Source organism: Ictalurus furcatus, chromosome 16 (genome assembly GCF_023375685.1).
Source record: "Ictalurus furcatus strain D&B chromosome 16, Billie_1.0, whole genome shotgun sequence".
Taxonomy (NCBI): Eukaryota; Metazoa; Chordata; class Actinopteri; order Siluriformes; family Ictaluridae; genus Ictalurus; species Ictalurus furcatus.
The window spans coordinates 4,017,562-4,029,833 of NC_071270.1; the positions used below are offsets into that span (position 1 = coordinate 4,017,562).

At 38.3% G+C, this 12,272-nt stretch overlaps 1 protein-coding gene across 6 annotated transcripts in view; it reads left to right on the forward strand.

Moving 5' to 3' along the window:
* Positions 1 to 216: 216 nt before the first annotated feature.
* Positions 217 to 12,272, forward strand: part of LOC128620528 (protocadherin gamma-C5-like) — a 197,290-nt gene continuing 185,234 nt past the window's right edge. For 2 of the 6 annotated variants that reach the window (XM_053645620.1, XM_053645645.1), the window contains exon 1: positions 217 to 3,085. In XM_053645620.1, coding sequence (XP_053501595.1) covers positions 671 to 3,085 — 2,415 coding nt within the window. In that variant the 5' untranslated portion in view covers positions 217 to 670. The other 4 variants (XM_053645616.1, XM_053645640.1, XM_053645637.1 and 1 more) reach the window with 2 other exon arrangements.

Genomic DNA, 12,272 nt, shown 5'->3' on the forward strand with positions numbered 1-12,272 from the left:
AGTATTGTATCTGTTCTTTTCAGAAAAAAAGAAATTAAATCGCCACTTATTTTTATAACTTTACTAACCAAACTTTATTATTATTATTATTATTATTATTATTATTATTATTATTATTATTATTATTATTATTATTATAAATTACATTTTAATTGGAACATAATAAATTAATGATTATTATAAATATTATAATTTGTAGTTGTAGTAGTAGTCGGATACACATAATTTATTAAGGCGTGTTTCTTAGTGTTTATGTAGTCAGATAGTACTAATGTAATGTTGTACCAAGGTTCAGCACCTCTATGAGTGGACAGCCATCCTTCCATCCATCCGTCTATCTATATATCGATCTAACTTTCACTGTTGTTTTCCTACTGTTTTCATTTTTCTGTGATGGTTTTAAATGCAATTTTTACACACAACACCATGCGTCGCTACTTGCCCGCTTAGAGAAGAATAGATCTTTCTCTCCACCCTCTGATTTAATATGTAAAGATGCGAAAGGCGTCGAACTGGTGCAGGAGGCATCGCCATTAAAGACTGCGAGGTTCCTGTTTTGTTTTTGTCACTGGGGTTTATTGTTTCCTCTCACGTACTCATTTGCAACACCGTGTATAACTGCAAAATCCTACTGAGTTCTCTGGACACGTCCCGGATTTCACCATTTGTTATGGAATACCTTGGATGTTCTACATGGCCTTTTTTGTTCGGTGTGGCGTCTGTGTTTCTCTTGCTGCCGACATCAAAAGGAGATATCAGTTATTCTATTCCAGAGGAGAGGAAGATCGGGTCTGTGATTGGAAATTTAGCGAAGGACCTCGGAATAAATGCTAAAACACTGGCCTTGCGTAAAACCCGTTTGGATGTGGAGGGTGACAACAAACGCTATTGTGACATAGACATGAATACTGGAGATTTGACGGTAGCTGATAGAATCGACAGAGAGCAACTTTGTGGATTCATTACTATGTGTATGTTGAAATATGAAGTGATTCTAGAAAACCCTTTGGAATTACACCGAGTTGTTGTAGAAATTACTGATATTAATGATAACGCACCGGTTTTCTCAAAGGATGTTGTTAAATTAGAGATCACAGAACAAGCAGACAAAGGAGCTCGCTATGCCATTAATGAAGCACACGATGCAGATATAGGCGTGAATGCGGTACAGAACTACAAACTGCAGGATAATCCTTATTTCTCGTTTGTTTTTCATAATAACCCGGGCCAAGAAAAATACGGGGAGATCATTTTAGAGAAGGAGTTGGACCGTGAACAGGAGCAGGAGGTAAGGTTATTGCTCACCGCTCTGGATGGAGGCAATCCGCCTAAATCTGCATCAGTACTAATACATGTTACTGTCCTCGATGCCAATGATAATTCTCCAGTGTTCAGTCAACCAGTTTATAAACTGACTCTGCGGGAAGATTCTCCTATTGGCACGACAATAACCACAGTGAGGGCCACGGATGCTGATGAAGGCGCTAATGGTCAGGTGATTTATGAATTTGGACACATCTCTAACGACATGCTGAAACTGTTTACGCTGGAGTCTGAAACGGGGGATTTAATTTTAATCGGTGCAGTTGACTATGAAAGACAAACGACGTATGAATTACGGATTCAAGGTAAAGATGGTTCTGGACTTGCTTCTTTTGCGAAGGTGATAATCGATATAGAGGACGTTAATGACAATGCACCCACTATACACCTAAAATCTTTGAATAATCCCATTCCTGAAAGCGCACCATCTGGAACAGAAGTAGGCATAATTAATGTTCAAGACAAAGATTCGGAGAAAAATCGACAGATCCGATGTAGTATTCAAGGAAATGTTCCGTTCGTGTTAAAACCTTCTATTAAAAATTACTTCTCGGTTGTGACATCTGGAGCACTCGATCGTGAATTTACATCAGAATACAACATAACATTTATTGCAGTGGATGAAGGCTCTCCGCCTTTATCCTCCTCCAAGACAGTTCATTTGTCTGTATCGGATGTGAATGATAACGCGCCTGTATTTGAACAGCAATCCTACACTGCATATGTAGTTGAAAATAACAAACCAGGAAACTCTATTAGTTCTGTTACTGCAAGAGACCCAGACTGGAGACAAAACGGTACAGTACTGTATTCTCTGCTACCCAGTGAGATAAACGGTGTTGCAGCGTCCTCATTATTATCCATTAACTCAGATACAGGAGTGATCCATGCTGTGAGGTCATTTGACTATGAAAAGTTCAGAAACTTTAAAGTCCAGGTTGTAGCCAGAGACAATGGTTCTCCTCCACTCAGCAGCAACGTGACTGTGAGTGTGTTCATATCAGATGAGAATGATAACTCTCCACAGATATTATACCCTGCTCCAGAGGGAAAGTCGTTAATGACTGAGATGGTCCCTAAAGCTGCTCTCTCTGGTTCTCTGGTGTCCAAAGTGATCGCTGTAGATGCTGACTCTGGACAGAACGCGTGGCTGTCCTATCAGATTGTCAAATCTACTGATCCTGGACTTTTCACTATCGGTCTCCATAGTGGAGAGATCAGGGTTCAGAGGGACATTACTGAATCTGACAGCATGAAACAGAACCTTGTTATCTCAGTGAAAGATAACGGACAGCCTTCTCTCTCTGCTACCTGTTCTGTATATTTACTGATTTCTGATAATCTTGCTGAAGTTCCAGAACTTAAAGACATGACTTATGAGGAGAGCAATTCCAAACTGACTTTTTATTTGATCATCGCGCTAGTTTCCGTGTCCACCTTCTTTCTGACTTTCATTATTCTGATCCTTGCTGTGAGGTTTTGCCAAAGGAGAAAGCCCAGACTGTTATTTGATGGAGCAGTCGCCATTCCCAGCGCGTATCTCCCTCCCAACTATGCAGAGGTGGAGGGAGCTGGAACTCTCCGCAGTTCTTACAATTATGACACGTATCTAACAACAGGATCCCGCACCAGTGACTTCAAGTTCATCGCCTCTTACAATGACAGCACTCTTACTGCTGGTGGAACGCTGAAAATGGCCCAAAGCGATATTTTTGATGCGAATCTGATTACAATTAACAACACGTGTGATGATGGAGATGAGGTAAGAAATTGTTATATAGTAGGCTAGTTCATGTAGGCCTATGGCATTTTTTTATGGTTTAGAATGGTATTGTATATGGTTTTTGTGGTTCATTGTCAAAAACTGATGTTGTTGTTGTATTGTTGGTAATGATGGCTGATTTGAATTGCAGTCGTATTATACTTAAAACATATGTGTCGGAAATTTAGGAGAGATGTCCCAAGTACTGTACATGAGCTTTTCTATTTATTTCCCGCTGTTCTATATTTCGAAACATATTATCCTGTTCCATAATTGCTATGATTCCGTATCTAATACAGGATATAGCTGAGCCTCGAGTTTGTTAGTGCGGTTTACGGTTCTTTGTCCCAGCTATTTGACTCATATTGATTTCGTTACTCCAGAAAGATTTATTGGACTAAAGGTTTTGGAAAATTTGGAAAATGGTCGTACCGGAGGCTGTATCAACTGATTACCTACAAAGGAAAATTATTTTCAAATGGTAAACCACACTTTATTTACTAGCACTTAATCAGTTGACTTTGCTGCAGCTACATTTGTTATTAAATGAAGCAGAATGATGATTGTTGCCACTCTGAATGTTTTGGTACAGTTTCATCAGCATGGTATCGTGGTGTTGGGCGAAACGGTGACCATGAATCTGTTTACTCGAAAATAAAACTATAATAATCTAAATAAATATAACATTTTGATTACGTACATCACATAACCTGCTTCTATCTTTCCATCTATCGTTCTTTCTTTTAATCTAAACTACTGAAAAGGCGTTTCACGGAGAAAAATGTTACTAGTAACAAAAAGAAAATAGCAAAATAAGAATCTGAACTGAAATAACAGCAAAAATACTCAAAGGGTCGCTGTTCAACAACATACTTGAAATCACAGCTGTCCACCCATGTTCTCATATTGCAGCATCCCATAACCTCGAGAAGGATTGCTGCGGAAGGTTGTATAGCCTATATTCTGGAAATAATTGATGATAGCTAACGTTAATTGGTACATGGCTCGGTAACCAATGAGAAATTCAGCACGTTTCAAAATGGAAAAGAAGATATCTTCGTGTTTTTCACGGTTTATCTTTATTTATTTTTGCCTCTTTATCCGCGCTGTCTGTGGAGATTTGAGTTACCCAGTGCCAGAAGAATCAAAAAATCAATATGTGATCGGAAATATAGCAAAGGATCTCGGACTTGATGCTAAACAATTATCTGCTCGTAAGGCTCGGATGGAGACAGAGGACAGCGATAAGAGGTATTGCGACATTAATCTGAGTAGTGGAAATCTGGTCGTGGTGGAAACAATAGACCGAGAAAAGCTTTGTGGATCGAAAATGTCTTGCATTCTTAATTACGAGATTGTGTTGGAAAATCCTCTTGATGTGCATCGCATTTCACTGCAAATTCAGGATATAAACGACAACGCGCCGAGATTTCCTAAAAGTCGGATAATGTTTAACATAAGGGAATCAGCTGATAAAGGAGAACGTTTCCCTTTAGATGAAGCTCACGACTCTGATATAGGCCAAAACGCGGTTCAAGGATATTCACTTGAAAGAAATGATCATTTTGTTTTATCGGTTAAAGAAAACGCGGAGGGAGGAAAATACGCTGAACTGGTTTTGGACAAAGAGCTGGATCGGGAACAGACGAAGGAAATAGATTTAATATTTACTGCGACTGATGGAGGCACTCCACAGAGGTCTGGTACTGCAGTTATCCACATCAATGTGCTTGATGCTAATGACAATACCCCGGTTTTTAGTCAGTCTGTGTATAAGGTTACTCTGGCTGAAAACGCACCGTTGGGTGCAGAAGTAGTTACAGTGAGCGCTACAGACGATGATGAGGGAGTAAACGGAGAGGTCAGTTATGAATTTAGTCGAATATCTGATACAGCAGCAAAATTATTTTCTATTGACAAGACAACTGGTCAAATTACGTTAAACGGAAATGTTGATTATGAAGAGGAAAAGTCATACGAAATAAGAGTGCAAGCCATAGATGGTTCTGGTTTAGCATCCACTGCCAAAATTATTATAGACATCACTGATGTAAATGACAACGCTCCGAGAATTATTCTTAAATCACTGAATAATCCAATAACTGAGAACAGCATTATAGGCACTGAAGTGGCCATTATTAATGTTCAGGATAAAGATTCAGGGGATAATAGAAAAGTCAGATGCTCCATTCAAGAAAATGTTCCTTTTAAATTAAATCCATCTATCAAAAACTACTTTTCTTTGCTAATAACGAGATTGTTAGATAGAGAGACAGAATCAGATTATAACATAACTATCACTGTTACTGATGGAGGCTCTCCACCTTTATCAACTTCAATGACTATTCATCTATCTGTATCAGATGTGAATGACAATCCTCCTGTATTTGAACAGCAATCCTACACTGCATATGTAACTGAAAATAACAAACCAGGAATCTCTATTAGTTCTGTTACTGCAAGAGATCCAGACTGGAGACAGAACGGTACAGTATTGTATTCTCTGGTACCCAGTGAGATAAATGGTGTTGCAGTGTCCTCATTTTTATCCATTAACTCAGATACAGGAGTGATCCATGCTGTGAAGTCATTTGACTACGAAAAGTTCAGAAACTTTAAAGTCCAGGTTGTAGCCAGAGACAATGGTTCTCCTCCACTCAGCAGCAACGTGACTGTGAGTGTGTTCATATCAGATGAGAATGATAACTCTCCACAGATATTATACCCTGCTCCAGAGGGAAAGTCGTTAATGACTGAGATGGTCCCTAAATCTGCTCTCGCTGGATCTCTGGTCTCCAAAGTGATCGCTGTGGATGCTGACTCTGGACAGAACGCGTGGCTGTCCTATCAGATTGTCAAATCTACTGATCCGGGACTTTTCACTATTGGTCTCCATAGTGGAGAGATCAGGGCTCAGAGGGACATTACTGAATCTGACAGCATGAAACAGAACCTTGCAATCTCAGTGAAAGATAATGGACATCCGCCTCTCTCTGCTACCTGTTCTGTATATTTACTGATTTCTGATAATCTTGCTGAAGTTCCAGAACTTAAAGACATGACTTATGAGGAGAGCAATTCCAAACTGACTTTTTATTTGATCATCGCGCTAGTTTCCGTGTCCACCTTCTTTCTGACTTTCATTATTCTGATCCTGGCTGTGAGGTTTTGCCACAGGAGAAAGCCCAGACTGTTATTTGATGGAGCAGTCACCATTCCCAGCGCGTATCTCCCTCCCAACTATGCAGAGGTGGAGGGAGCTGGAACTCTCCGCAGTTCTTACAATTATGACACGTATCTAACAACAGGATCCCGCACCAGTGACTTCAAGTTCATCACGTCTTACAATGACAGCACTCTTACTGCTTGTGGAACTCTGAAAAAGGGCCCAAGTGATGTTTTAGGTGCTAGTCTAATTACACTTAACAACACATGTGATGGAGATGAGGTAAGAAAAGTCTTAACAAACAAAACCATATAGTACTTCACATGTTACAATGAATGCTATAGCTTCTCTATGCCCCATATAGCCACTTTTCCTTTTTTTGTGTAGGTTGTAATGAATATTTCTTTTTCTTTTTTTTTTTTTGCTTCATGGTAAAGAGCTTTCAAAATAGTGTGGCAGTGCGGCAGTGGAAATCACCTATTTTTCTATTATGATGTAATCCATTGATAAAAAATGTATTGCCAATGCTGTTGGTAAATATGTCTGATTTGAATTACAATCATAATATACTGAAAAGCTTTATGTAGGGAATTCATGCAAGTTGTTGCAAATCCTGTGCATGAAGTTCTGTATTTATAGTTTCATGCTCTAGCTTTCAAAAATGATAAAACATGTTTCATGACTATAACTCCAATAACTAATGTGGGGTATATCTAGGCATCAAGGTGGTTGGTGCCATTTATGGGTGCTATCTCAGAGTATTTCACTGATGCTGCTATTTATTTGAAGTTTTGGTTCAAGATTTGTTTTTGCACTTTATCTGGACCTAACAACTTGGTGTGATGATTTACATAATGAGGTCAGGCTTGTTGATTCATTTGCTGGTATAGAGGCAGAATTTTTTTTCTGGTTTATGAATGGGAAAAGGGTAGGGTGGCGACTGCATGGTCAGACATGAGGATTTAGGGGTCTTGGGATTTTTACATAACTACTGCCACTGATCAGACCTGAGGATGCATCAGTTTAGTTACTAAAATAATGTTGTATTGATTAGAGTTTGATCAACTTAATTTACTGTGACTACAAATTTTATATTGAAGAGATTGGATGCTGGTTGTGACTTTGAGGGTTTTGCTAACATTTTAGCAGTATGGAATTAACCATCGACTGTTTGGGGGGGAAAAGGCACTAAGGACAATTCATACAAGGGTATATTTAAGGGTATAGTAGTCTCCATCAATATACAAGTTTTATTGTTTGTTTGTTTCGCACATACATCTGCTGTGGGTTTTTTTTTTCTCTTAGCGATTGAAAATTCTTATTTCATAGATAAATGTGCTCGTAGTAACGGAAGGAGTGGATCAAAACAAGACACGAAACTGCAATAACAGTAAAAATCCTCAGAGTGTCGCTGTTTAACAACAGACTTAAAATCACAGCTCTCCACCTAGATTCTCATATTGCAGCATCCCATAACGTCGAGAAGGATTGCTACAGAAGGTTGTATAGCCTGTAATGTAGAAATAATTAATGACAGCTCACATTAATTAGTACAGGCACCTTAACCAAGGAGATATTCAGCACGTTTCAGAATGGAAAAGAAGATATCTTCGTTTTCTTCACTGATTATCTTGATTTATTTTTGTTTCTCTGTTCGCACTGTCCGTGGAGATTTGAGCTACACAATCCCGGAAGAAACGAAGCAACAATATGTGATCGGAAATATAGCAAAGGATCTCGGACTTGATGTGAAACGTTTATCTGCTCGTAAGGCTCGAATCGAGACAGAAGGCAGCACTAAACGGTATTGTGACATTAATCTGAGTGGAAATCTGGTCGTTTTGGAAACAATAGACCGAGAGGAGCTCTGTGGGTCGAAAATGTCTTGCATTGTTAATTACGAGCTTGTGTTGGAAAATCCTCTTGATGTGCATCGCATTTCACTGCAAATTCAGGATATAAACGACAACGCGCCGAGATTTCCTAAAAGTCGGATAACGTTTGATATCCGGGAATCAGCTAATAAAGGAGAACGTTTCCCTTTGGATGAAGCTCACGACTCTGACATAGGCCAAAATGCGGTTCAAGGTTATTCACTTGAAAGAAATGATCATTTTGTTTTATCGGTTAAAGAAAACGCGGAGGGAGGAAAATACGCTGAACTGATTTTGGACAAAGAGCTGGATCGTGAACAGACGAAGGAAATAGATTTAATATTTACTGCGACTGATGGAGGCACTCCACAGACGTCTGGTACTGCAGTTATCCACATCAATGTGCTTGATGCTAATGACAATACCCCGGTTTTTAGTCAGTCTGTGTATAAGGTTACTCTGGCTGAAAACGCACCGTTGGGTGCAGAAGTAGTTACAGTGAGCGCTACAGACGCTGATGAGGGAGTAAACGGAGAGGTCAGTTATGAATTTAGTCGAATATCTGGTAAAGCAGAAAAATTATTTTCTATTGACAAGACAACTGGTCAAATCATGGTGACTGGAAACATAGATTATGAAGAAGAATCTACATATGAAATGAGAGTGCAGGCCATAGATGGTCCTGGCTTAGCATCCACTGTCAAAATAATTATAGACATCACTGATGTAAATGACAATGCTCCGAGAATTATTCTTAAATCACTCAATGATCCAATTCCTGAGAATTCGATGATAGGAAATGAGGTGGCAATTATTAATGTTCAGGATAATGATTCAGGAGATAATAGAAAAGTCAGATGCTCCATTCAGGAAAATGTTCCTTTCAAATTAAATCCATCTATCAAAAACTACTTTTCTTTGGTAACAACAAGCTTGTTAGATAGAGAGAGAGAGTCAGATTATAACATAACTATCACTGTTACTGATGGAGGCTCTCCACCTTTATCAACTTCAATGACTTTTCATCTATCTGTATCAGATGTGAATGACAATCCTCCTGTATTTGAACAGCAATCCTACACTGCATATGTAACTGAAAATAACAAACCAGGAATCTCTATTAGTTCTGTTACTGCAAGAGACCCAGACTGGAGGCAGAACGGTACAGTGCTGTATTCTCTGGTACCCAGTGAGATAAACGGTGTTGCAGTGTCCTCATTTTTATCCATTAACTCAGATACAGGAGTGATCCATGCTGTGAAGTCATTTGACTATGAAAAGTTCAGAAACTTTAAAGTCCAGGTTGTAGCCAGAGACAATGGTTCTCCTCCACTCAGCAGCAACGTGACTGTGAGTGTGTTCATATCAGATGAGAATGATAACTCTCCACAGATATTATACCCTGCTCCAGAGGGAAAGTCTTTAATGACTGAGATGGTCCCTAAATCTGCTCTCGCTGGCTCTCTGGTCTCCAAAGTGATCGCTGTGGATGCTGACTCTGGACAGAATGCATGGCTGTCCTACCAGATTGTCAAATCTACTGATCTGGGCCTTTTCACTATTGGTCTCCATAGTGGAGAGATCAGGGCTCAGAGGGACATTACTGAATCTGACAGCATGAAACAGAACCTTGTTATCTCAGTGAAAGATAACGGACAGCCGCATCTCTCTGCTACCTGTTCTGTATATTTACTGATTTCTGATAATCTTGCTGAAGTTCCAGAACTTAAAGACATGACTTATGAGGAGAACAATTCCAAACTGACTTTTTATTTGATCATCGCACTAGTTTCCGTGTCCACCTTCTTTCTGACTTTCATTATTGTGATCCTGGCTGTGAGGTTTTGCCACAGGAGAAAGCCCAGACTGTTGTTTGATGGAGCAGTCGCCATTCCCAGCACGTATCTCCCTCCCAACTATGCAGAGGTGGAGGGAGCTGGAACTCTCCGCAGTTCTTACAATTATGACACGTATCTAACAACAGGATCCCGCACCAGTGAGTTCAAGTTCATCACGTCGTACAATGACAGCACACTTTCTGATGGTGGAACTCTGAAGAAGAATCCAGATGTTTCAAATACAAGCAGCCTTTTTGATGTGGAAGAGGTAAGATGAATAATAAGATTTTAAAACTCTTTCAAAAAGTCAGGTTCACATCTTTGTCTCTATTCTTTTTTTTCTAGTGTCTACAATCGCTATTGTTATTTATTTAACTTATCTGGCAAAGACAGACTTATTTGGGACAAAAGTTATGCCTTTGCTCAACATAAGTATGCAACAACAAAAAGAGAATTCAAATACAGTTTTCTTTTAAGCTTAATTGCAAATTGTGCTCTGCTTTTGCTCTTGTATTTTAGCTTATTTTATATATTGAACACTGAACAAAACAAATATCAGATATTTACTTTGAAGTCAGTAAAATTTATATGTAATTTTACTGGCCGGGAAGTAAATATTTGATATTTGATTTGTTCAGTGTAAGTAAAACAACAATAAGCAATAGAATTACTTTTATTATTTTATTTATGTATTTGCTCTATAGGAGAATCTTATCTTGACATGCTTGCTAGTTAGTCCACTTCTTACTGTAATTACTACACTGAAAAGCCTTATTAGTTGACTGAACTCAATTTATTGAGTAAACTCGTTCCTTCAATGTTCTTGAGTAATGGGGTCTCCCAAAACTTGTATATTTAAGTTCACTTAACTTGGCACTCATGTAGACTGTACTTAAATTGCTAAGTTCACCAAACTTGGTGTTTATATAGTGTACTTAAACAATTAAGTTCATTTAACTTGGTGTTAATTTCAAGTGTACTTACATATTTAATTGAACTCAACTTGAACATTCAATTTAAATTAAAAATTAATTATAAATTAAATCTAATTGACTTTGTTTTTATTAATTTTGACTGTTTAAGCTTTGTGCAAACATACCAAACTGAAGTAAAACATACTAAACATCATATTGAATGTCTTTATTGACCAATATTCACAATATTGGTGAAATTACTGTACACACCCTACTGTAATGGAAATGGAATTTGGTCACAACCACACTGTACAGGTGGTAACAATGTCCCACATTAACTAGTGCACTACAATGGTAGAACTCAGTGCACTTAAACCATTCAAACATTATACTTTTTATCTTTTGTTAACGGATAATGGAGTAAATTGAGGAAACAAATGGTCTCACAATTATGTTAATAGGTACTGAGCATGTAAATGTAACAATGCTGACTCAAAATCTGCAACAGTGAGACCTTCAAATTTTTCTTAAACAAAAGCTAGTTTGCCAAAGACTGTACTTTAGGCTCGAGGGTGTTCTGCCCCATTGACATGAGTACATGCTGTATGAAATCAAATGTGTTTGTGGGTGATTTTGGGTAATTCAGGTCTAATGCATAAATAAGACCAAAGAGAAGACACATTGTTTGTGGGAGGTCCTGCAATTTATCCATCACCACCTGTCCTTCAAGTATTGTCCCAATAGAGGAAGTCAAATGCAAGGAATTGGGGGGCTGATGATTGGTGTCTTCAAATAAGATCTCCACTGGCACATCAAGGGTAGATTTGCAATGACCAGACACCTAGTGAAGAAACGGGTATAAATAGAGTATTGTGATCATGCATCAAAGGTTGACCATCAATGCATGTTTATCAGAATGCTCACCAAATCTATCAAAAAAAAAAAATCAATTGTATTGATGAAAAATATGAGATAGATACTGCCAAATTTAGTACAAAGCAAAATTATATTGACAGGTATACATGTGAATTTATGCAAATATACATCCGCCCTTCAAAGCACTTGGTATACACTTTTAAAAGGATGCGGTATAAATAAAGTTGAGTAATTTGAAGACTTGTACAAAAAATTTGGCCATGTTTCTATAATAAATGAATAATTCACCTAAAGATTAAAATGCACTCACCCTCAGGCCATCCAAAGTATAGATAAGTTTGTTTCTTCATGTGAACAGATTTGGAAAATTTTTTTACAGTATATCACTTGCTTACCAATGGATTCTCTGCAATAAATGGGTGACATCAGTCCAAACAGCTGATAAAATCATCACAACAATCCACAAGTAATCAACATGACTCCAATCCATCAATTAACGTCTTGTACAAAAAGCTGCAT